This window comes from Aotus nancymaae, unplaced genomic scaffold, assembly GCF_030222135.1.
Source record: "Aotus nancymaae isolate 86718 unplaced genomic scaffold, 86718_ANA_hifiasm-v0.15.2.pri h1tg000053l, whole genome shotgun sequence".
Classification (NCBI taxonomy): Eukaryota; Metazoa; Chordata; class Mammalia; order Primates; family Aotidae; genus Aotus; species Aotus nancymaae.
Window position 1 is genome coordinate 4051915 of NW_026988467.1, and position 27203 is coordinate 4079117.

At 38.8% G+C, this 27203-nt stretch overlaps 1 protein-coding gene across 10 annotated transcripts in view; it reads left to right on the forward strand.

Annotated features, from left to right (window-relative positions):
* CAMTA1 (calmodulin binding transcription activator 1) overlaps window positions 1–27203 on the forward strand; it is a 964678-nt gene that overhangs the window by 32355 nt on the left and 905120 nt on the right. For 8 of the 10 annotated variants that reach the window (XR_010337677.1, XM_064363183.1, XM_064363184.1 and 5 more), the window contains exons 2-3: window positions 3095–3164; window positions 7999–8117. Coding sequence is in view for 9 of the 10 variants with exons in the window: in XM_064363183.1 (XP_064219253.1) it covers window positions 3095–3164; window positions 7999–8117 (189 nt within the window). In the remaining variant the exon portion in view is untranslated. The remainder of the gene's footprint in view (window positions 1–3094; window positions 3165–7998; window positions 8118–27203) is intronic. The other 2 variants (XM_064363185.1, XM_064363189.1) reach the window with 1 other exon arrangement.

The following is a 27203-nucleotide window of genomic DNA, read 5'->3' on the forward strand; positions in this document are numbered from 1 at the left end:
TACGTTATTTTAGTGTCCAATTCTTCCTGTTATTTCATATATTCTGTCACTGATTTACTTATTGTCACACTTTGAAGTTGGGTGTAAAAATCCTTTTTTATGAAGCTACTCATTAGTATGTCCCACTGAACCTAAGTGACCATTGTTAAGATATCTCAAATGGTAATCATATCATCAGTTTTTGATAATAGGAAGCCAGGAAGTGTCAAGCCTTGAATGTAAGACATTCTTTTTAACAGCATAAAATTTAAAATTTTAATTCAGAAACTAAATTAAAATGAGATATTATATTCATGCAATTAGTGGGCTGTTGCTGGCGACTCTTGGAAATGTTATAAGAAGTCAGCGTGCTGCTGACATCTCCCCTTTTGGAAATCTTCCCTGACATCTCCCCTTTTGGAAATCTTCCCATCAGCCACTTTTCCTAATGTACGATAATTCCATGCTCACAGTCATAGGTAGAAAGTGATGTTGAATTTTCCAAAGGATACATGAAATCTGAGCCTTGTCTAGTTTATAGGTGAATCCTTGGACATGGCTATTACCACAGATGATATCATAGTTAACTACTTTTTTTGTTTTTGTGTCAGGGTCTCACTCTGTCACCCAAGCTATAGTCAGTGGCACTGTCATGGCTCACGTCTGACTCAAATTCCTGGGCTCAAGTGATCCTCCCACCTCTGTCTCCCAAGTAGCTGGAAATTGGTTAAATCAAATAAGAGAGGGAAACAGTCCTAGAACAAGAATTTTACAGAAATAGAAAAGAAAGAATTAAGGAACTCATGGTTATCCTGGTAGCTAGGAGTCACATTATAGTGAAGGACTTTATTTATATGAACGCTGAAAATTGACTTCTGAAGCACTTGATCATGGACATAAGGGAGAGGAAAATTAAAAATTTGTGGAAGTCAACATTAGTCAGATTTCAACACTTTTGGCATAAAAAACTCAGGTGTGGTGGCTCATGCCTGTAATCCTAGCATTTTGGAAGGCCAAGGCCAGTGAATCATTTGAGGTCAGGAATTCGAGACCAGCCTAGCCAATATGGTGAAACCCCGTCTCTACTAAAATTATAAAAATTAGCCAGGCGTGGTGGCGGGCGCCTGTAGTTCCAGCTACTCAGGAGGCTGAGGCAGGAGAATCACTTGAACCTGGGAGGTGGAGGTTGCAGTGAGCTGAGATTATGCCACTATACTCCAGCCTGGGCAACAGAGTGAGACTCTGTCTCAAAACAAAAACAAAAACAAAAAAACAAACACCAACAACAGATAAATAACTCAGGCAATCCTATTTGTTCTTAGAAAACATTAACCTGGTTAAAGATCATCCTCATTAACTGTGGTAACAATAGTGTTTTGTATTTGGGTGGTGCTTTTGAATTGAAAGGGCTTGGATATGTGTTATCTAACCCTCCCTCCTGCCTGAGAGATAGGAGAGAGAAGTATCCACGCTCTCTTTTTGGATGAGATAATATAGAGAGGTTGAATTACTTTCCCAAGGACGGCTAGTAAGTGGTAGAACTGAACTCTTTATATTTTATTTTATTTTAATTAATTTTTTGAGACAGGGTTTCACTCTGTCATCCAGGCTGGAGTGCAGTGGCGTGATCATGGCTCACTGTAGCCTTGAATTCCCGGGTTCCAGCAATCCTCCTACCTCAGCCCTCCAAGTATCTGGGACCACAGGTGTGTGCCACCATGCCCAGCTTATTTTTGTATTTTTGGTAGAGATGAGGTTTTGCCATGTTACCCAGGCTGGTCTTTAACTCCTAAGCTCCAGTACTCCACCCACCTTGGCTCCCCAAAGTGCTGGGATTATAGGCATGAGCCACTGAATTATTTATTATTATTATTATTATTATTATTATTTTTAAAGATGAGGCCTTGCTCTGTTGCCCAGGCTGGAGTGTAGTGGTGTTATCATGGTTCACTGCAGCCTCAAAACTCCTGGGCTCAGGTGGTCTTCCTACCACAGCCTCCTGAGTAGCTGAGACTGCAGGCACAAGCCACCATGCCTGGTAGATTTTTAAATATAAAATGTTGAGGGTGGTTGTTGAACTTGTAAACTATCTTTGGTTTTCTAAGTGTATAAATATGTGGTTTATAATGTAGGATGAATAATCTAAAATTTTATTTAATACTGCAACCAAACAAAAAAGATATTTTTAGGACTGAAAATAATTGGCTGTCAAGATTTAAAACATTTCCTCCTCTTCTTTTTTTTTAAGTTACCTCTGTGTAGATTTTTATGTGAAATCTTTAATTTTGTCTGAGTGAAGCAGCCAGAGAGCCAGGGAGAGACCTTGTTTCTTTCTTGTTGACTTCCCCTTGACTGACTTCACATGCCATAATACTAGTTGGCACTCTGCACATTTTTTTGGATGAGATGGGTGTTGGGTTTGTTGTTGGGAAACGGTTAATAATATTGTTGGTGTTGACTGAGCTTCAAAATGAATGTGACATTGGTTCTTCTTAGCAAAATTTTATCCTATGTATAGCACACTTACTTCCCATTAAAAAAATTACACAGTTAATGCATGTTCACCAGCATAGACCTTTTCTCACACATGTATCTTAAATTTGGAACAGCCTTAAGTTTGCAGTGCAAAGAATGGTTTCCCCCTGAGCCATTTGAGGATAAGTTGCTGATGTGATGTTCCATCACCCTCGAATACTTGATCATGTATTTCCCACAAACAAGAATATTCTTCTCCATAACCATAAGATAGCAATCACAAGCAGGAAGTTAACACTGAAACATGCCTACTCCTTAGTCCTTCAGTCCTGTTCCTGTTTTGCCAGTTGATCCAACAATGGCCTCTGTAGAAAAATATCTAATCAGAACCTTGGGTCATAATGGATTGTATCTTCAGTCTCTTAATACAGAACAGTTCTTAGTCCTTTTTGACTTTCATGACCTTGACATTCTTGAGGATTGCAGGCCAGTCATTTTGTGGAATGTTCCTCAATTTGGATTTGTCTGATGTTTCCTCATGATTAGATTCAGGTTTTGCATCTTGGCAGGAATATCACAGAAGAGCCAGATTATATCTTTTTGAAAGATTAGTTTTACATTTTATTTTCTGTTTCCTTAGAGCGTTTCCCAAAGTGTATTCTGCGGAACTAGCACCTACTGTGTTCTCAACACCGTGCCACCTATAGAAGGTAGGATTTGAAAAAGCTTTTGACTTACAGGAAGGGGTGGGCTTGACAGTGAGAGTAATTATCATCTAGTGCAGTGGAAACAGCCTTCAGCCCAGACTCAGAAGACCTGGGTTCTGCACTTAACTGCTGTGTGATCTTAGATGAGTTACTTAATCCTTCTGGGGTAGCAAAAAGAATTCTCTCTTCATAAAGTTTCTGTGGGGATTAAAAAAGGCAAAAGATTTAATCACACAGAGAAGTCAAAGCACTTTACAAATGTTTGATACTAATACAACAGTTCTATAATTCTGGTGTCCAGTACCAGGTGACTTAGAGTAGGAGCAGTGTGTTATTGTGGGAAAAGCCACAGGTCATGTTTGAATCCCAGTTGATCCACTCAGTAGCTGTGATCTTGGGCAAATTTATCTGAGCCTCACGTTCCTCCTCTGTAAAATGGGGGTAATTAAGCCCTTGTGTTTTATTGTGAGGATTAAATGAAAGAGTGCAATGTAAGATCCTTTCTGGGTGCCTGATACACAGTAGAGTCCCACAGATGTTTACTCCCTAATAAATAATGGAAAATAGATTTACTTAATCACATGTACCTCCAGTTGGAATTGAATGAAGTAGAGCAGGAGAGAATGCCCCCAAACCCAACTTGAAGTGATGAATTGCAGGGCTTCTGTGCCCCCACTTTATCTGTCCCCTCTTACATATTTTTAGATTGAAAATGTAAATGGAGATTAATAGTGAGAAGTTTATTGAACCTGAGTTATGAGTTGACCAAAACCTGGACCCGAGATTTGGTAGTTTGATCTATAGGAAAAAGGTAAATCTGGGCTACCTAAAAATAGAAGTGGTAAGATTTGATGATCACACAACTCTAAGAACAGGAAGGGGATTGTTAAATAGCAAAACTAATTATATTTTTCTACTTAAAAAGCTGTTAGTTTCTGTTTTTTAACCTTTTAAAAATCTTTTGGAGAATTACTACTGGGCTTAATACACTTTGGAGACTTTGGAAAAGAATAATGCAAAAGAAAAATGCAAAATCAGATCAATGTTTGGCACATAGTGCTTAATTAATATTTATTTGGATATATGGTGATTTGAAGGTCTTAGATTAGTAATGGCAGTATTTGCTGCTGTGAGCATTATGCTGACTCGAATATAACAATATGTATTTATGTTTTCCTCAGTCAGTTCCTATCCTACTAATTAAATCTAAGCACATAATAATTAGAGCTAAACAGAGAATTGTAGAGCTTCATTTTGATTTTACTACTCATGTTGTTGATCAAAGATATTCCCAGTAAGATTTAGCAATTTGATACACTGTTACACCAAACTGTTTGAACGGTTTGGTCTACAGTTTGAAAGATTAATTGTAATCAACTTTATTAACAGTGTTCGTCACTATTCATAGAAGCAAAATTATTTAATTTTTATTAATTATGAATCAAAGTAAGATGAATGTATCATTTCTAGGTTAGTTAATACAGTTAAAATTTACCTTGGCAAAAGTCACAGAATTTTCAAAGGAAAAGGTCAGATACATTTCTTTGGATTTAAGTAAAGGATTTGGCAATATGAATCTTAGTTTTTTGAAACAAAACAAAACAATAATTCTGCTTTTTGTCTAAGTGAATGAGCATTTTTGTGCATTTTGGGAAGTTTTAGTTATACTATAACTTGTAGGTTGACAAAAAGGATGGTTCATTCTCTAGAATTACAGCTGTCAGCCAAGCAAATCATCTGTCAATTTCAAGAGCCTCACTAGTTATTTTTTTTATTGTGAAGTTGGTTGGAAAATTATTTTGTAAAGTCTAATATCATGTATATTTTGTTAGATAATGATAATGAAATGTTTTACTGTCATTTGGTTGACACTCCCACTTTTCAGTGTCAAAGTTTAACTATTTGTATTGAGTACTGAATGATGCAGTTGAAACCAGCGTATGCCTTAATTTTACTGTTCACTCAAGATACTATTATTATTAGGATTTAAAAACTGGCACATGTATTTGGTTATTTTATCCTTTTTAGTTATCCTAAACACATTAAAAAGCAAGTTTTAGTTGAAAAACACATTTTTATGCAGTAGAGCCATGTGAACAGTTCTTTTCCAGAATAAAATCAATTTCTCTTTATTCCACTTCACCTGTTGAAACACTGAAATTTAAAAATACGAGTTTTAACATTTTGCCTATTTGAAATTCTACTGCTTCTTTTCTCAATATTAAACTTGCAATCTTTATAATGTAGTAGGAAAATTGACCCATTGTTATGTTACTTAAAAACATCCAATTTATATTCAGTGTGAACCTAAAATTCTGGAAATGGTACAGTTTAAAAACTGATTAAGGGGAACCTATTGGCCAGTCATATTCCCATTCCTTGTGACTCCATGGCCACACCTCCACGTAAAGTGTAATGTTTAGAAACTAGATTGAGAGGGTGCATACACAGTCCTGTTCTTTTTCCTCTTTGATCACATTTACCATTGCCTGATTTGGTATCAGAGTGGAAGACTGAAGCCTTTTCTATAGCAGTTAATTGTGCTATTGAGAAGAATACCTTTACTACACACATAAACAATACACACATGCACGCACGCACACATACACTTTATATACCACACGGTAACTGGGTTCCTCAAAAACGCTAAAAAAACAGAAAATTAACATCAGATTGTGATCACAAACATAGATGCTGTGGCTTAATATTCTGCTCATAAATGTTCAGAATTGTACTTTAAGCTGATCGCTTTCTTAGAGATATGACTATTCATATGCAATTCAGAGCAAGCTCATCCATTGAGCAACTAGTATAGTGCCGTTTTCAAAAAAGGTACCTGTAAATGTTGAATATTTGAATTGAATACAGATTTTAGAATTTCACCTCTATTTTCAGAATTGTACATATCATGGGGGATTTTTAAAAATGAGAAGAAAACTGCTTTAGGGGAAGAGAGAAGGGAGGTAAAGGCTCATGTGATTTGGTATTCTCTGCTTTAAAGTTTTATGGCCCATGGTACCTCCCTCGGGAGGATGAAGTGCAGGGAGCATGCATAAGCACATAAAATTACCAAGGTTTTATAGTGTGTAATTAATACAGAACTTTCTGTGAACTTTCTTTTAGTTGAACAGTTTCTTTTTGGTTTCATAGCAAGATTTTTGAAAAGTTTAATCTTATTTTCCTATTAAATTAAAAATTTGAGGTTCTTAAAAGTAGTCAATTTTTAGATTTTTAAAGTTTTTACACTGCTAGAAATAGAGGACTGGTACTATAATTCAATTGGTTATGTAGTTCATGGACCAAAAAAGATTTAGTACGCTAAAACTCTCCTAAGTTCATCTCTATAAAATATTTCTATATAATGTAGTAAATTTTTTAGACTTTATTTCTATGCCCAGTATTTTCCTTTTAAGATCTTTTCTTTGAGAAGAAATGTGTTAATCAGATGAAAAATATTTGGAGGGGATTTTGTGACCTTAGAAAAAATTTTTTATTCTTTGATGTTTTTTACCTGTTTAAAAAGATAGACTGTATTAAACAAAGTTATAGGAAATAACTGGAAAAAGTTATTGTGCATTTCACTTTTAAGATTATTAACCAATTCCTGTATACTTACATAAGGTTGCTTAATTGTAAGGCATATTAAGTTATTTAATGACCGTAAATTTTATAGGGATTTCTGTCTGGAGAAGAATCAGAGGTAATCTAATCTTATTAATTTGGGAAAACTAAAAATATTAAGTAACTTACCCAAGGTCACACAATTAGAAAGTAGCAGAACTGGGCCAGATCTTGGACTCTTGACTGAGTTCAGTGTTACAGAGCCTTATTCTATCAGGAAAAGTTGTTTCAACTGTGACTTACTGGAGCAAATGAAGTCCTTCATGTTTTAATGTATTGCTCCTTAGTACCTAGTTACGTGTTACACTCTTCGTATATTGGGGATCTTATTTAGCATGAAAAAAACTAGAATGAATAATTTGAAACTTTGGCCTAAATGTGCCAAAGCTTGCAAGAAATTTTGAGCCAGGCAAAGGAACTTTGTTTATAGGAGTGAAATAATAAATTATATATAAGTAAATAAATGAGTGAAGGAAATGATTTCTTGTAGAAAGCATCAGGTAGACTGATTATTAGGTAGTCAGACATACCAGCTAGTCTGAAAGTAATTAATTTTTCTCTAACTCATTTAGAAGAGTTACATTTTGATGAAACACATTAATTATGTAGCTATGTATATGTAAATCAAGTTAATTAAAATGATGTTTTTATGTTCAGGCCTAGAAAGGCTAGCTTCTGTTTTACCTGGGTAGCTAACTGCAGACTTAAATCTCTTGTATTTGTAAGATTTGTGATTTGCTTTTTGAAAGGCTAAATCTCATGTATATTCTAGGGGATAAAGTAGTATTTACGAACGAAATAGTCATATATTACTATAATTCTTCTTATCTAAGAAACTTAACATTTTTCAACTGCTTAATAAAAGATTTTTGGGTTTTGTGAGGTTAATTTTATAATTTTTATGTGCTTCATGGAGACATGGGGAAAGAACCTTTAAAAATAATGTTCTGGTTATGGGCAGCTGCTGGGATTTTCCCTATTCACTCACATGTCATGGAGCACAAGCCAGATCCTATTTTAAAACCTCTTGACCAGATTCCTGCTGCCATCTATCTGATAAATGTGTAAATGAGTATTACTAAAAGGAATAGTGGGGCCTCTGATGCTCTTGGTCTCACATTGACTAAGCTGAGCTGCTATTTCTGACCTTGCCAGTGTACTTTAAAGGGGATTTTCTCTATTATTTTCTCTAAATTTATTGTTTTCTTCTTTATAGATGATCATGGGAACAGCAATAGTAGTCATGTAAAAATCTTTTTACCGAAAAAGCTGCTTGAATGTCTACCGAAATGTTCAAGTTTACCAAAAGAGAGGCACCGTTGGAACACTAATGAGGTAGATAAGTTTCTTTTTTTAAAGGTATAATTATTTTAAGGGCAAATTTTTTAGGTTGTTTTGCATAATCCTACTTTATATTAGCTTTAAATTTAAAATACTGATTTAGGAAATTGTAAAATGAGATTATTTAATATGGATTTGACAGAAATCAACATGTTTTTTGATCTTTCTCTGATCTGTTTGATTTGCGTTGAAAGATATAAAATGTGCATGTTGACTTAACTAAATTAGCATGAGTTTCTGTTTTCTTGCATTTTGGTGTCTTGCATTTAGTGGTTAATTCTGCCTGCATGCCAGTTAAACATTAGTTCTTATGTCTCATAAATTAATAAATATACAGCCCCAGTGTTCCACAGAATGTGTAGTATCTTGGCAATGTGAATTTCTATAGAGTTGGAAAGGGCAGGCTTCATGTGACTGAAATGGCTTTTCATCCTTTCTAATGAAGAAAATTTGCTTAATGCTAAGAATTTTTATTAGGAATGAAGGCTGAAAAAAAAAGAATGAAGGCTGTACAGTAGATTATATATTTGGCATCCAATTAGAAAGTAGATTTATGAAGTAGAATGAACAAACGTTCATCATCTTGGATGATGTTTCCTTTTTTGGTAAATTTTAATCTAGGAGTCTTACTGTTAGGAGTAGATTGCTTTGTCATCTTTTTTATTTTGAAATCTGAATATTTCAGTTTAAGGTAATGCCCATTTAGTGTGGTGATGAGAATTGGGTATATGTCCATCAATTTGGAAGTTATTATTCCTTTAATTCAAATGGCTGAGGTTGCTGGTTTTTCAGGTTGGTCTAAATCCATTTGTGTGCCTGGCTCAATATTGATGTCCAAGTTAAGGTAAAGTGGCACTCTTCCCTTAGATACTCAGTTCTGTTAAAAGACGCAAGAAGAAAAGAGCGCTGCCTGTCGAGCCTTATTTTTTAAAGATTCTTTGGCGCTACTTCCTGATTCAGAATGCTTTTGTTTTGCATGGTGAGAGGTTATGTGGATGAATCTCTTTCCTTATCACAGGTTAGATTTAAATACTTACTGGAACCTTACAGCTTTGTTACCTTGTCTCAACTGATTGTAAAATTCTTTGAAGTTCTGTAAGTTTTGATCATTTGCATAACTTGCATTTTCCCCCTCAGACAGAATGCTTTTGCTTTGACAAACATTTGCTAGTTTAGAGGCCTGCTGTTTAACCAGTTATTTATTAACTATTTCAGACATTTTTAGACATGAAAATTAAGTAAATATGCTGAAAATTAGTCTTAATCATAGATTGTTACTCTGTCAGGAAAATAGTATTATATAATTTGGAAGCCATTTAATAAGTCAGAACTTATGAATTATTTAAAAACTCAATGTATTTCTTAGTATTCCCTGAAACATAGATTTGATATCATATTATTATATATATTAGCTCTAGTGTACTTATAAATGTAACCCAACCCATAATAAGTACGTATTTTTCAGTATTATATTTCTTGTAGAATTGGCAGTTAATTTATTTTTTCCCATGGGCCCATGTCTTGTGGCAGTTGATTTTAATGATGATTTGGCATTATATTTGAAACCAGAAATTACTTAGTGAATTAAAATCAGTGGCCTTAAGAGTCCTATAAAACTGGATGTAGCAATGTTAGGAATTTAGTTGGTAAGTTTTTTCAATCAGTGGCTTCAAAACTTTTTGAAACTTTTCAGCATAACCCTTCAACTTTCACATATTTATTTACCTCTAAATTATTTACATGTTACGCCTTACCTAGTGTATTAGATACATTTTAAAGCATCCACTAAAGAATTTTTATAGAGGATGAGATTAAAAGAAAAAATGAGAAGTTATTCTTTATTTTTTTTCTGGACCTCAGTCCACATACTCCCTTGGAGACCATAGGGTGCCATAGTTCACATTACAGAGAGGAAAATGCATCCCTTTCTCTGACTGGTAAAATGCAAAATTTGATGATCTAGATGGGAAAATGTGGATTGGTCTGTGTAAGCTGTCACTCATGCTGAAATCTAGGTAGAGGAGTGTATGTATGTTCCGAAGGGTGGAGGCCGCAGAAGGTGGCACAGCTGATGGGTGAAGCCATACATCACCCTTTCCCTTGGGATGGGCTGTTCTTTCAGTTAATTGTCAGCTAAGCTGACAAAAACTCTTTTAAGAGATAACTCAATTTACAGGCTGACTAATTTCTCCATAGAGGACGTTACCTTTTTTCTTGTTTTATTTTTTGGCTTTGGAAAAATAGGGGAATATTAAGTGTGACGCAGAAGACTTACCTTACAAATTGTTAATCTGCAGAGTGTTATGTGACACTGATAACCTGTCATTATTATTATTTTTTTTTTTAACTTGCTTGGATAATAGGAGGAATGAAACAATCAGTGCTGTTATTAAAGCACTTCTTTGCTCTAGCTGGGATTGGCATTTTCTTACATTCTTCAGCCTGCCGCCCTTCATGTTGACTTGAAAACCTAAGGGAAACGTAGTTCACTGGACTTGTTTCTCATTGGGGCTTCGTGGTCCTATGTAATGCTAAATCATATTTAGTCAAAATTGCCTGTGAAATCCCTTGACTTGCTCGTAAAATGTAGTCAAACTGCCCTTATTAAGAGGCCGTTTTGCTTCCAGAGTTGGAATAGATTTCTGTGTTTGGTTGAGGACCACATGAAGTATTTAGAAGCTGCGTTGTACAAAAACTCTATTTTTTAGATCCCGCTTAAGGGGCTCACACTGGAAGAGGCGTGTGGGAATGCGCGCAGTTGAGAACACAGTAGATTTGTGTTTTCCATCTCACTCTCTGTACAGCATATGTTCACAAAGTAAGACTGGTGGCTGGAGCTGCCTGTATGAAATGTCAACTGTCGTCTTTCTCTGTTTTCCATGTTCATGAGCGCGCGCTCTCTCTCTCTCTCTGCTGGATGTGTACAGTTGAATTGCTGGATATAATGTGACTTCTTTATACTAATAAGGAATTGCTTTACTCAGACCTGTGTTTAAGTATTTGTGGTTGTTTGAGAAAACCTTTTATACTGTGTGTGTATGTGTGTGTGCGTGCACGTGTGTTTGTGTTGTGAATGAGATTGTGCCCATTCCATCCTGCCATTTATTGAGCACCTGTTCTTGACTAGTGACTGGATACCTTGTATCATTATTTATAAGCCTTATAATGATATTGCAAGGTTGGTTACATTTCCTTTTAGAGATGAGGGAGTGTAGGTAGAAAGTAGTTATTTTTTGGTCAAGATAGCGTACTTGATAGAGCCTGTCTCTGAGCTTAATTTCTTCTGTGTTGCTTGTTAATTCTTTGGAACTTTCATTCTGTTGTTTACTGTCCAGGCTTTTAATCAAAGGCCTACAAACCTAAACTACAACAAGTCTATTCTGTAATGTACTTTTTTTTTCCTTTGGGACAAGAGTCTCACTCTGTCACCCAGGCTGGAGTGCAGTGGTATGATCTCGGTTCTCTGCAACCTCCACCCCGCAGGTTCAAGTAATTCTTGTGCCTTAGCCTCTTGAGTGGCTGGGATTACAAGGCATGCGCCACCATGCCTGGCTAATTTTTGTATTTTATAATTTTATAGAGATGGGGTTTCACCATGTTGGCCAGGCTGGTCATAAACTCCTCACCTCAGGTGATCCACCCCCTTCAGCCTCCCAAAGTGCTGGGATTATAGGTGTGAGCCACTGTGCCTGGCCTGTAATGTAGTTTTGAATTAAGAAGAGTTAATATAGGATTAGTATTGTGGGTTCATATGCAAATGTTTGGTGAAGCTGAAAGTCACTAAAAGGAAGAGTCTGAGAAGAGAGATCTTTGGGCCTACTTAAGCTACTTTTAACCTTTTCTAACCCATTTGAATACCTAAAATCCTCTCCCTTCTTGGATGTTATTTGCAATTACAGAATAAATTAAATGTTATATCTAAAACCAAATCAATGTTAGATTATGCTCCCTCAACCACAAACTCTGTTCGTCAGGTTGTGAAGATGACGGAGTGAAGGTGATGATAAGCGCACTAATTATGGAAGCTAGCATTTCTTGAATATCTTTTGTATGCTAGGCACTACAGAGTCCTTTACATTTAATCTTTGAATTAATCCTATGAGGTAGATTATTTGACTGTCCTCATAGATGAGGAAGCCTTGGATATGTTAACTAATGTACCGGGAGTCAGAGACGGTAAGTGGGGGACAGCGGAGTTCAGCCCCTGCAGCCCGGTTTTGAGTCCCGTTGTCCCTCGTTTGGTCCCACAGAGCAAGACCAAGGTGACTTTTCCAAGATCTTGTAGCTATTTAGTGACTTCTAATCCCTTTGTTTTATAGAAGTTTTTGGCTTCTTGATCTGATTGTAAAATGTTGTAACAAACTTAATTATTTTTGCATTATGATTTTTGTAGAAATTGGCAGACACTCATTTCTTAAGATAGTAGTTTTGATTCCTTTTTTTAAAAAATCTTTTCTCCTTGTATTTTAATAGTTTTAATTCTTAATAATGACTATTAGGATGTGGACTATGGATAATGAAAAAAACTATATTAAAAATAGAAATTTTGTTTTGTATCTGTGAGCATTAGGCCTGACTTGTATATTTTGGGCAGGGGAGAAAGAATGTATTAAACACAGAGCACATTCATTAAAGAACCAGCTCTTGTTTCATAATCAGTTTGGTGTTCACATTTTAATCAGGTGAACTACTATAAGTTTTCTGCATTTTAAGTTAGTATTTTTAAGGCCCAGTGCCAGAAATAATTATGCTAATGCTACTGTCTGAGTTCACAAATGACTACTTCATAATTATGTATATTAGTACTCCGTATATGTTGTCCAGACTGAAAATTCATTTGTTTAGTCATTAATTAGCTGTTTGACTTAAAATATAACTACTGCATTCCCTAGTCTCTGGATCTAGATTTCCCTTGGCATTCTTCCAAAGCCAAACTAATGCAGCACCATGAACCTTTTATAATGAAAATGTTCTCCCTAAATATGTTCAAATCACTTTTGTGCGTTACTATTTTTGAACTAATGTTCTTTTTTTATGTTTCCTGTAATACAGAGTTTCTCTAGAGTAAGCAAACAAAATAGAATTCTAGTTTGTACTGATCCTTTAAGAAAGTTTCATCAGATGTTTTTAGTAGGTGGTAGCTTTAGAGTGTCATATTAAATGCATTTTTTAATGGTAAAAATATCTATGTAGAGAGCAGTATAGGTTGATACATTCTAAGCCACACCAAAGAGTCTGCAGGAGAAAAAACAAAATTGAGTATAATTATAATGCTTTTTATAGGAGGAAACTTACCCTTTAAAGTCTTGAGTACTTCCCCGCCAACTCTTTACTTTTAGGTGAGAAAAATGGACTTTAAGGCTGTAAGAATTATTAAATATTTTATTTCAACTATTTTAACATCATGTCACTTTTTTTTTTTGGGCAACAGGGTCACCCAGGTTGGAGTGCAGTGGCACAATCTCAGCTGACTGCAACCTCCACCTCCTGGACTCAAGCAGTCCTCCCACGTCAGCCTCTTGAGTAACTGGGATTATAGGTGCCTGCCACCACACCTGGCTAATTTTTTGTAGAGACAGCATTTCACCATGTTGCCAAGGCTGGTCCAAACAACTGAGCTCAAGCAATCTGCCTGCCTTGGCCTCCCAAAGTGCTGGGTTTACAGGTGTGAGCCACTGTGCCTGGCTACCTTACCTTTTTTTTTTTTAAGTTTCTTTAATCAGTTTTTAAAAATTTCTTTAATCAGTTTTTTGGTGTCGGTACGTAATCTTGAGTGTTGTGTTTTCAATTTTTTTTTCCTTTGTATAACTTTGTAGATGTTAGGTTTAGGGTTGTAATTTTTCGGTGATTAGTTTTTCTGGTGTATTCACTTGTTATTTCTTTGAAATATAGACACACATTTTTTGGGGGTCACTTAAGACTCTTCAGACTTCCTAAATGTGAGCTAAGCTGAAAAGCACCAGTACTGTAATCATAAAGGCAGGTGAGATATTTCAGTTTTGATGACTTAGAAAGTCAGTTAACCTTTAGGTAGTGCTTGGTTTTGTTTAGCTTTTGGCAGGACTAGTGGTTTGAACGGTCCCAGATCTTTTTGTTCCAGGCAGGGCTTTTCTGATTAAATTGCAGATATGAAAATGCAGATATAAACAACACAGAGAACCAAGTTTTAGGAGTGACATTATTTGATTTTTAAACACAGTATATGGTACGATGTTTCAAATTACATGTGATACTTTTGTAGTAGTTGGGTTAAATATAGTTCTTCTGCTTACCCTGCTAGTATGAAATGAGATACATGAAACTGAAATCCAGGTAGGCACAAGCCTGTAGATCAGACAACCTGTGTCAAGTGTGCAGTGCCTCAGCAGCAGCGGCATTCCGTGGGATATATTGAAAAGCTGGGGCGGAATGTCATCCCACATAGGTGAGGGGCGACAGGTGAAGGCAGATTTGACACTGAGGAAGAGTAAGAGAAGTAAATTGCACCTGCAGAGTACAGCAATATTTATAACATTTAAATAAGATGTTAAAGAACATTTTCTTTAAAGGAAGAAAATTTCTGTGGTTCTTCCTCAGTTTCAACCTAAACTAGTTTTATTATACTATTACTTCAGTATGTGGCACTTAAAATACCCGCCATATTCAGTGTTCAATACATATTTGTTGGATGAATTAATTGCGTGAAAACACACAAAAAAACTCAGTATCAAATTAATTCTTGGAGTTCTTATGCAAATATAAAACTTAGATACATGCATTACATAAAAAGAAACTACAAAACTAATAAAGTTTATGTTAACAGGTTTAGTTAAATGCAGTAGGTTATGTTTTGCCAAAACTGAATTGTCTCTTGCAACATGAGTATCAAACTGATTGTTCTCAAGCAGGTTCTTTTGAATTTGGCATGCGGTACTATCTTGTGTCCTGCAATTATTTTACACTGAGAAGCTGTTATTTACACAGTATGCATTCGTATAAGTCTGTCATTAGACCTTGGTACAAATATATCATTTAGTCTTAAATTCACTTCTGTTTTTTCTCATTAGCCCAAGAAACATTTAAATGACACCACTGGGTACTAGGGCAAATATAACCAGAAATCACAAACCTGAGCAGTGAATTTGTGTGTTAGAACATACTTGGTTTAGATGTTACTTTTTCAGATTATACACTAAATTAAGATGCAGAGTTAAAAATGTTTTATGGACTCACAGCCCCCTGATAATACTTCCACAGAGGCTCAGTTCAGAAGTGCTGCTCTCTTGGAAGGGGCGCAGAGCTGATGTCAGAAGCAGATTCTAGTCTTGGCTCTGCCATTCTTCAGCTGAGTGTTGGGTAAGGCACTTAACCTACTTGGCCTCTCTTAGGTCTTAGGTGGTGGCACTTGGTGACCTTTGAAGATTTGTCTTTGAAGATTATTGTTGCTTTTGAAGGTTTTTTTTTGGGAGTGTTGGACTTTGCAGGGAGGCTTGGGTCCAGGTTTACAGTTTATTTGATTAATTTCTTTTAACTGTCAGTCATCTTTTTACTTACTTTTAAGTTGTACAATTCAGTAGTTGTTTATTTTTATTTATTTTTTGTGTTTTTAAAAACTAGAACATTTATTGTGTGACTAATTGTTGAAATTCTTAAGATGATCTGGATGGTCCAGCAGCTGCCCTCTTGGGTTTAGGTGTTGTTCCTTCACAGAATCCATGCCTGAAGCTGTGGTGTACAATTTTTAGGTGCCTTGTCTGACCAGTCCCAGTGGCATTTCGTCTTTTAGCCTTGACACTCCAGTTATATGTCCTCCTGTGCTTGGTGGGGTAGCCACATTTGCCATAGGTCAACTTCTGAAGGTGGTAGGCTTTCATGCCACAGCGGTGGCACAGTGTGTGTGTCCTACTGCAATGCTTTCTAAATGGTGACGTTCCCTTTGTCGTCTCGCTTCTGCAGCTGAGATCAGAGAGACCTTTTTTATTTTTTTTGAGACAGAGTCTTGCCCTGTTGCCCCAGCTGGGGTGTGCAGTGGCACAATCATAACTCTCCACAGCCTGAACCTTCTGGGCTCAAGCTGTCCTCCCACGTCAGCCTCCTGAGTAGCTGGGTCTATAGGCGTGTGCCACACCCAGCTAATTAATACATTGTTTTTAGAGATGGAGTCTTGCTCGTCATGTTGCCGAGGCTGGTCTTAAACTCCCGGGCTCAAGCAGTCTTCCTGCCTCAGCCTCCCAAAATGCTGGGTTTATGGGTGTGAGCCCCCGCCCGCACTTGGACAATTCAGTAGTTTTTAATAGATCTACAGAGTTGTGTAGCCATTGCCACTACCTAAGTTCAGAACATTTTTCATCACCCCTGCAGCCTTCTGGACTGAGTGGAGTCAGCCCACTCAGGGGTTGGCAGCATCTTTTCAGGGGGTTCAAGGTTCTTCGGTATCTTTTCCAAGTTTCCATACCTGTCTAGTACTGAAGCTGGAATTCAGAGATTGAATTCCAGTCCTGGGTGGGGCCCGAGAATGTGCATTTCTGACAAGTGCCCAGGTGAAAGCCCACTTAGATGAAGAATCTCAGCCTCCTAGAAGTGTGTTCTAATGAACTTTACTGGACTATATGCTCAGCTCTGCTGTCCCCGTACCACTCATGCATGTTTTGGTGTGCTTTGGCTACACAGGTTACAATCGAGCTTTCTAGAGCTTTTTTCTCATGTCTTTAGCTAATCAGCACCTAACAATCATGGAATGCAAAGGTTTTATTTTTGGCATTTATCTAAATTATCTGTTAATGTCTTGACATAGGAAGCTCTTTGAAAGTTTGGATGGCAGTGGAGGGGGCATACAGAAGCATATTCTAATTTTTCAGTGTTTTTTGAAAAGGTAGCATGAACAATAATTCCTGCCCCCGCTGCTTCTCCGTATCCATTTGGCTCAAGTAGCTGAAAACAGCAGAACCCTAAAGCTGAGTGTCACAATGTATCTGCTTACCTGTCTGTCTGCCTACTTACTGGCCTATCCAGCTACCTGCCTCCCCACCTTCAAGTCTTTTCAAATACTGCCTACCACAGGTTTCTGATGATAAATTCTGTTATCTTGATAATTATGAAGTTCTTTTGAAGGTTTTAAAAGAAGTTCCTAAACAAGTTTTACATTGTTACTGCTTTTAGAAAGCTGGAAAAGCAAATGAAGAAACAACAAAAAGAAATCCTTTCTAGATGGATAAGAGACCACAGATGGGTTGGGGTGAATGTGATGAAATAGAAATGTGTGTTTGGGAGAGTGTTTTCTCTGTAAGGAAGGTTTTTTATGTATTATGGGCAGGCTAGATGGCTTTCATAAGGTTTTCTTACAAGCTTCTGTGGTAGTGTTCACTGGTCTGGCGAAGCGGGTAGACTTGAAAAGATTGTAAAATGGCGAGAACCTGGAATTTACATCTGGGGAGAAAGGAGGAAACTGGGAGGCCCTTCAACTCTGGAGAATTGGACAAGGTGAAGCAGGGTCCATGTTTGTGTACATGTATGTGCATGTGTGTGTGCATGTGCGTGTGCATGTGCGTGTGGGTGCATGCATGTGCATTCATCCAGGTGGGGTGTCTGCTGTAGCACTGAGGTAGATTCTGAGGCAAGCTTCATTTGGCCCTGAGTTCATTTTATCATAACTCCAAGGAGTTTCTGGGGGAAAAAAGGCTCCCATGTGCAAGAAACAAGGAAGTAGAAAAGTCACTTGACCTAGGCTAGAAAAGGCAGCCACCTCTAGTCTACAGTCTGAAGAGAAGCAGCTGTTCAGAGGGGCTGAGACAGGTATTGCTGGTTCCAGGCCAAGCCTCTTGAGGAAAGAGAGCAACATTCCGAAATTTTGTTTGTAGCCTGTAGGCTTAAGATTACCCTGTAGGAAGAGGGAAAGTCAGAAGGTCAAGGACAAGGTGCCGAGGGTCCCATCCTCCTGGTGGTTTGTGGTGAGGAGTGAAGACTGTCCAGAGAAGCTGGCCAAGGGGAGGCTCCCCCTGGGAAGATGGGGATCTTTTTTAGGAGATGCTGCGAAGGGACACTTTTTCAGAGAGACAAGGGGAAAACACTTGCATATATTTCCTTCTTTGAAAGTGAAGAAAGTGAAGAGAATGGGAAAATGCCGTCTGCTTCCCATTTCGGAGAAAGGGTACATTAAAATAGCTGGAAATTAAGCAGAATCTATGAAATTAAGGTCTGAGTAGAGTCATTTCCCGTTTTTCCTGATACATCTTTCAGCTGTGTAGCAACAGATCCGCATTCCTGATGTCAGAAGATAGTTGTTAATGTGCTAGTTAAAATTTTATTTTATTTTTGTACTGTTGAGCAAAATTTAGACTTTGTTTTATTTAAGAAGCATTTTTGTTAAATACTTTAATTATTATTAATCAAATTTTTTTGTATTTAAGCAATTTTCAACAATCTATTCCTCAAGCAATTCAGAGAACCTGCTGTGTGGTGATTATGTATTTTTTATTTCATGAGGGTAGTGAGGCATAAGTGTTTTGGAATTAGCATTTATCATCATTGAATATACTGTGTAAGTTACATCTTTTTACTGTGTATTGTCTGGCTGACCCTGGTAGAATCTTAAGTTCCAGGTGGACAGGGATCTTTACTCTCTTCACTGATGGATCCAAGAGCCTAGATGCCATGCATACATGCCAGGCACTGTTCTAAGTATATACAGTAGTCCCTGGTGTGTCCAGGGACTGTTTAGTGAATGAATGAATAAAGATTTACATCAACAAATATAATTTAGTCTAGTGCTCAAGTGGGCTGCTAATACTCTGTTCCTGAATTAAACAGTCTGGCTTGGTGATAGTCACTGATTAGCACTAAGCAAATCCATGGGAGCTACCCCAGAAAAGCTTGCAAGGCAGAGGAGAGGAGCAAAATATGCGCTCCCTGTGTGGGAACGAATTCCCACAACCACAGAAGGAAGGACTGAGGTAGACATGCTTGGTTCTTATCTCAGACTCTGCAGTCAGGTAAGCGACTCCTGAGGAGTGAGTGAGGGGTGAGGCAGGAAGCCAGCATGTCCCCTGGGAAGGAGCTCTTTCCAGGTAGAAGCACGAAGCCCAGAAAAGGCAGTTTATACACCACATCACCAATAAAGAGATGGCCAAACCGCTCCAAACTCTACCATCTGAAGTCAACAGTTTCCAATTATGTATCTTCAGATTTCTTTCTGATATATGTATCTACAGATATTTTTCTGTGCCTGTGTGGACATTTTTTCTAAATTTATTAACCTAGAATAGGTTTACTATCCACCTAGTTTTATAACCTGGCCTTTCTCTTAACATATTGTATATATGTTAGGCCTTTTTGGATAGTGATCCACAGCATCCTATTTGTTTGTTTCTTGATGGATTGAGACAGAGTCTCTCTCTGTCACCTAGGCTGGAGTGCAGTGGTGTGATTATAGCTTACTACACCCTCAAACTCCTGGGCCCAAGCAATCCTCCTTTCAGGAGCCTCAGCCTCCTGAATGGCTAGGACTATAGGCATGGGCCACCATGTCTAAGTTTTTTATTTTTTGTAGAGACAGGATCTTGCTGTCTTTCCCAGGGTGGTCTTGAATTCTTAGCCTCAAATGATCCTCCTGCCTTAGCCTCCCAAAGTGCTGAGATTCCACGTGTGAGACACTGTGCTCGGCCAACGTCATCATTTATGCATTCAGCAATACTTTTGAGGGCGTACTATGTACCAGGCACTAGTTGGAATTGCTAAGGGTATAAGATGAGGTTCCAGTTCTCAGGGAGCTTATCGTTTAGAGGGAAAACAATAGAAAAGTGAACAAATAGGTGAGAATTTCAGAGAGTGCTAAGAATACAGTAGAGCAGGACACTGAGGTGTGAGCATGTTCGTAGAGTTTGTTAGGAAAGGCCTTTCTTAGGAAGTGACATTTGAGCTGAGAACTGAGTGATAAAGGAAGGCCAGCTGCTTAAGGATCTTGGGGAGGAATATTGTAGGCGAAGGTGATAGCCTGTGCAAAGGCCCTGAGGCAGGAATATGCTTGCTTTGAGGAAATGGGAAAAAAAGCATTGTTGGTTGGAGCAGAGATGAGCTGGGTGACGTAGGCAGGGTGGATTTTGTTGTGCCAGGTAGGCATAAAGAGTTGAGATTCTGGGTCAGGCACGGTGGATTACGCCTGTAATCCCAACACTTTGGGAGGCTGAGGTGGGCAGATTACCTGAGGTCAGGAGTTCAAGACCAGCCTGACCAACATGGTGAAACCCCATCTCCGCTAAAAATACAAAATTAGCCAGGCATGGTGGCATATGCCTGTAATCTCAGCTACTTGGGAGGTTGAGGCAGGAGAATCGCTTGAACTTGGGAAACGAGCTTGTACCATTGTACTCCAGCCTGGGCAATAAGAACAAAACTCCATCTCACACACACACACACACACACACACACACACACACACACACAAGTGTTGAGATATTGTTTTAAGGGCAACACAAAGTTATTGAAGGATGAGCTATTAGGAAGTGAGAAACATAATATGGAGATTTACATTCAGACGCTTTCTTTGGCTACTGTGTGGCAGTCAGAGGAAGCAGAGAGACCAGTTAGGAGTCTGTTGCAGTAACTGGTGATCTTGGTAAGAAATGGCAGTGGGGATGGAGCGAGAAGTGGATTTATTTCAGAGATGGAGCTGTCAGAGTTCATGGGACTGGAGTTAGTGGGAAAAGGAAAGGAGTAATTTTGTGGCCCCAGCTACTGCGTTGGTGCTAGGGCTCATCATTGAGACAAAGAAGTGGAGATCAAGAGTGTTCTTGGGATGTTCTGGTTGTGAGATGTCTGTTATACACTGGAATGGTGATGGTGAATAGGCAACTGACCAGAAATCTGGGGAGGGGTCCTGTCTGGAGATAAATATTGGAGAGCTGTCAATGCACAGGTGACATTTAAAGCCATAGACTAGGTTAGATCACCCAAGATGGAGAAGATGGATGGGGAAAGGGAGACTAAGCCCTGAGCAGAGCAGGAGGAGGCAGCACAGGAGGCTGGCGTGAGGTGGAAGCACAGTGCTCAAGCAGCAGGTGTGAGGTGCAAGCGAGGAGAAGGACGTGTTCTAAGGAGGGTGCATCACTTTTATGTTTGCTATTGTAGCCAATTACCACAAATTTAGTGGCTTAAAACACAAGTTTATTAACTGTCCTGTAGGTCAGTCATCTGACATGGGTCTCACTAGGCTGCCATCAGGGTGCCGGCAGGGCCATGTTCTTTACGGAGGCCCTAGGGAGGAATCTGTTTCCTTGTCTGTTCCACCTTGCAGAGTCTGCTTAATATTCCTTGGCTTGTGGCTCCCTCCTCCAACCTTGAAGCCAGCAACGTACAGTCTCTGTGATCCTACTTTCTTCTCATTCACTTACTCTGACCTCTCCTGCCTCTTTCTTCCACTTTTAAAGACGCTTTTAATTACACCAAGTCCACCTAAATAATCCAGGATAATTTTCCTATTTTAAGGTCAACTGATTAGCAACTTAAATTCTATCTGCAGCCTTAATTCCCATTTGCCTTGTAATGTTATGTATTTACAGGTTCTGGGGATTAGGATGTGTATATCTTTGGGGTTCCTATTCCTTTCACAAAGGGTATCACAAAGGTTAATGGGAAGTTGGATAAAATGATGATGGAGAAGTCATTGTTGGATTTGGTCACCTGATGAGTAACCTTGATGAGTGGTTCCAATGGAGTGTTGGTGCGGTGGCCCAATTGGAGTGTATTTGAAGAGCCAGAGAGGTGAGAATGTGGAGGCTGCACATCTTAAAGAATCTTGGTGGCAGTTTTGCTGTGAAGGAAAGTAAGTAGTGGCATGAATTACAAAGGAAAAGCACAGAGGAAGCCTCAGAGATGAAATGGGAGACGGAATGTAGAGCGGAGGTTCCGGGAAGGCTCCCTGTAAGGAAGGGGCATTAGTGTAGTATCTTCTGGAATAGATTAACTGGATGAAGAACCTGGAGCGAAACCAAGAAATGGTTTATAGAGATGGAGGCATATGAAAGTGGAATTCACAGGATTGTTTTTAATAGAGCAGCAGAACGTACTGATGTCTCCCGTTGCTTGTGCCTGGTCAGTGGAAAGGATCCTTGTCAGCAGCAACTACAGGGCCCACAACTGCACATCAGGTGCTGTCATCATTCCATGGGTGGTTGGCCAAATCTTTGAAGTCAGTATAGAACCTGTGCCCTTTCTTCCTGGGGAGCCTGGCTCAGTCATGATCTTGCCCAAATTCAGCACCATGGTGGAGGGGGCCATCTCCTTTCCTCTCCTGCCCCAACCACTTCCCTTACACTTCTGCTCTTCTCTCCTCACCTGCTAAATTGTAGTCCTGCCTCCATTTCTTTCTTTACTGTGTTATGTTTTAATAACATCTATTCATTCCACAACATGCTCAGAGAGGTGGAAGACCAAGTTAGTGCAGACCCATTCATTCCTGGACCAGTGGCTCTCAAGTGGGGGATGTGCTGGTCTTAAAGGGTATTTAGAAACAAGTGGATGTCATAAAAATGCCCTCGCCGTGAGGCTCGGAAGAGCCAGTCCTCTTCCTGCTCCTAGTCCAGTCAGTGCTCTTTCTTCTTATTGGTGGTTCGCAGCCCTGCTGTATGTTAGACTCACCGGGACAGCTTTGTAAACATATCACAGCCTGGGCCCCACCACAGACTAATTCATCTGGAGTCTCAGGGATAGGGTGTAAGCTGAGGATTTTAAAATCTCCCCAGGAGATTCTGAAGTGCAGCCAGGACTAAGAACCACTGCCTTAAATCTACTGTTGACTGCTTTCGAAAGAAGTCTTCACTGTGATTAAACAAATCGTGGTTAAAAATAAGCAAAAGGACTGGATGCGGTTGCTCATGGCTGTAATCTCAGTACGTTGGGTGGATCACCTGAGGTCTGGAGTTCAAGACCAGACTGGTCACCATGGTGAAACCCTGTCTCTACTAAAAATACAAAAAATTAGCTGGGCAATCTGGTGCATGCCTGTAATTCCAGCTACTTGGGAGGCCAAGGCAGGAGAATTGCTTGAACCCGAGAGGTTCCAATGAGCCGAGATTGTGCCATTGCACTACAGCCTGGGTGACGAGAGCAAGACTCTGTCTTAAAAAAAAAAAAAAAAGGTAAGCAAAAGGAAATCTGGAGGGGAACATTTGTAATAGACAAGTGATAACTACATTAATAACTACATTATTAAATGTAGTTACTTTATTAAAATGTAGATCATCTGAATCAACTGATACATCTGAATTTGAATTAAAACTCATAAGCAGTGCATACTACTCAAAGCTTGGTATCTGTTACCAAGATATCAAGTATCTTGACAGTTTGTTCATTTGTTTTTCAGGTAGCTTTCTTTACACTTTTTTCCTTTCTGAATGGTTTAGTCTAATATGATGAAGCAGCTATTTGTAACATGTGGGAATTATTTTTTCTTCTTTTCCTCCCATAGTTTGTCTCCATCTTTTAGCTGCTGTTCTTTCTACACCTTAAGGTTCATAGATGTTCATTGCATTTCCTACCTAGTCTTGGAACACTGTGAGATGAGCATTCCTTGTAAGTGGTCATCCAGTTTGGAAAGACCCAGTATTCTACAAGGTGATTAGTTTTTGAGGAATTTCAGTTGTTAGAAAACTTTATGGTGTTAGTTTGGTCAGGGAAAGATCCAGAAAAGTGATCAAGAGGTTAGCTCAAACCTGATACAGGGAGTTCTCAGAGTAGGGATGGCTGTTAATGGTCTCTTACAATTTTTTTTTTTTTTTTGAGAAAAAGTTTTGCTCTTGTTGCCCAGGCTGGAGTGCAGTGGCGCAATTTCGGCTCACCACAGTCTCTGCCTCCCAGATTCAAGCGATCTCCTGCCTCAGCCTCCCAAGTAGCTGGGACTACAGGCGCCCGCCACCACACCCAGCTAGTTTTTGTATTTTTAGTAGAGATAGGGTTTCACCATGTTGGCCAGGCTGGTCTCGAATTCCTGACCTTGTGATCCACCCACCTTGGTCTCCCAAAGTGTTGGGGATAGTTTTATTACTATGAGAATAATTTAACCGTCCTCATTATATATTTCCAAACTTCTTTTTCTTCTTCGTTTTTTTTTTTTTTGAGACTGTGCCTTGCTCTGTTGCCCAGGTTGGAGTGATCTCGGCTCACTACAACCTCTGCCTCCTGGGTTCAAGCAATTTTCCTGCCTCAATCTCCCAAGTAGTTGGGATTACAGGCATGTACTACCACGTCCCGCTAGTTTTTGTATTTTACTTAGTAGAGACGGGGTTTCACCATGTTGGCCAGGCTGATCTCAAACTCCTGATCTCAGGTGATGCACTTGCCTCGGCTTCCTAAAGTGCTGGGATTACAGGCGTGAGCCACCGTGCCCGGCCCTAAATGTTTTTATACTTCTCTATGACATTGACACACTCCCACAACAGCTTCAGTATAATTTTAAAAATATTTCACGGTGGTTAATCTCACTTTGCTTTCTAACTTTCCGAAGTAATTGTTTTCCTCCTACTCCACTTACTGATTTACAGTTTTCTTACTGTTTGGTTTTTTCATATTATTGATTTGTACATTGAATTGCTTGTGATTATTGATGCCAGTCTTAATGTTTTAGGCCTGTACCATCCTACTTTTTCATGAGATTGCATTGGAAATAAAATGTAATCTTTAGTCAGGTTGACTTCCTTAGTTTTTTACTTCTTTAATTTTTTTTTTTTTTTTTTTTTTTGGAGATGGAGTTTCACTCTTTTTGCCTAGGCTGGAGTGCAATGTTGTGATCTTGGCTCACTGCAGCCTCCGCCTCCCAGGTTCAAGGGATAAGGGATTCTCCTAACCTCAGCCTCCTGAGTAGCTGGGATTACAGGCATGCAACACCACGCCCAGCTAATTTCTATTTTTAGTAGAGGCAGGGTTTCTTCATGTTGATGAGGCTGGTCTTGAACTCCCAACCTCAGGTGATCTGCCTGCCTTGGCCTTCCAAAGTGCTGGGATTAAAGGCGTGAGCCACTGAGCCCGGCCTTATGTCTTTAATTTTTGAAATGAGTCAGAAATGTTATATGTATGTGGGTAAATTTTATATGTATGTGTATATTTATATGTTATGTGTATGTGGGTGACATGTTATATGTATGTGCACGTTTTGTGTATATGGGTAGGCATATTAGATGTGGCTGTGAGAGCACTGTAAGAATTATACTCTTACACTAGAGTGCACAGTTAGTGTACAACAGTTAGGGTTATAAGGGTCTGCTTACTGGATCTGGCAGCTTCTTCTCCTGTTCAGTACACCTCCAGTAGTCTCTGCTTTTGAGTTACTTATACTTACTTTTTCACGATGGTTTGGATAATTTAATGAGTTAGTGTACCTTTAGCACGTGATACACCTACAGCATCTAATAGAATGCATTGCACATTAGTTCACTTGCCTGTGTTGATATGTATAGTAAATAGGTACTAAATAAGACACAAAAAGCACCAACAATAAAGGAAAACTTTGATAAACTGGATTTCATTCAAAGAACTGTTCATCTAAAGACACCATTAGTAAATGAAAAGTCAAGTCATAGAGTGAGATTGGCCAATATAGGCTTATATACAGACTATTAGAAGAATTCCTACAAATTGGTGAGAAGACCACAGCCCAATAGAAGAATGAGTAAGAGACTCAAATAGGTCCTTCACAGGTCAGTAAACTTAGGGAAAGGTGCCCCACCTCATTGGTCATCAGAGAGATGTAGAGTATATTCCACAGTAAGATGCCCTTATACATCTGCACGGCCAGATTAAAAAAGACACCATCAAATGTCAGCAAGAAGCAGAGCAGGGCGACTTTCATGTACTGCTGTTGGGAATCTACATTAGTTTAACCACTTTGGGAAAGTGGAATTGACTATGAGGGTGGAAGATTTGCACACCATATATATAGCCTAGCAGTTCTGCTTCTTATGTGTATGGCAGACTGTGCAGCTGTGAAAACTAATGAATTGATGAAGAGTCAAGAAGTGAGTAACTCTCACAAACATAATGTTGAGAGAAAGAAACCAAACACTCAGAATTATATATTGTTTGATTCTGTATACAAGTTCAAAACAAAGGAAAAATTAATTTATGGTGTTCCAAGTCAGGAGATGTAGTTACCTTTGGAGAGGAGGGAGGATATGTTAGCAGGACTTCTGGGGTGTTAGTAATATTCTTTCTTGATGATAGGTGTGATACACATGCACACACACACAAATATAATTTGTGCTCTTTTCTGTTTGTATATAATTTAATAAAAAATTCACTGAAATGGGACTGGGCACAGTGGCTTGCGCCAGTAATCCCAGCACTTTGAGAGGCCAAGGCAGTTGGATTGCTGGAGCCCAGGAGTTCGAGACCACCCTGGGTAACATGATAAAAGCCTGTCTCTACAAAAATATGCAAAAATTAGCCCCGTGTAGAGGTGCGTGCCTGTAGTCCTAGCTACTCGGGAGGCCGAGGTGGGAGAATTGGTTGGGCCTGGGAGGTAGAGGTTGTGGTGAGATGAAGTTGTGCCACTGCACACCAGCTTGGGTGACAGAGTGAGAGACCCTGTGTAAAAAAAAAAGAAAAAAAACAAAAAAACTGAAATGGTGTATGGTATAAAATAGATTATCAAACAACAGTGAGAAATGAGCAAAATACAGCTACATGTAACACCATGGAAGATTCTCATAGAATGCATAGGATCAGATTCTATTTTTCTAAAGTTTAAAGAGTCAATGCTAAATTATTGTTTAGGGACACATAAGTAACTCGTGGATATCAGTCAGGATTCAGTCAGGGAAGCAGAATCACTGTGTTATGAAATAGGAGATTTATTTTATTATTTTATTTTATTTTCTGAGATGGAATCTCTCTCTGTTACCAGGCTGGAGTGCAGTGACACGATCTTGGCTCACTGCAACCTCCACCTCCTGGGTTCACGTGATTCTCCTGTCTCAGCCTCCTGAGTAGCTGAGATTACAGGCATGTACCACTATGCCCAGCTAATTTTTATATTTAGTCTCGATCTCTTGACCTTGTGATCCACCCACCTTGGCTTCCCAAAGTGCTGGGATTTCAGGCGTGAGCCACCGCACC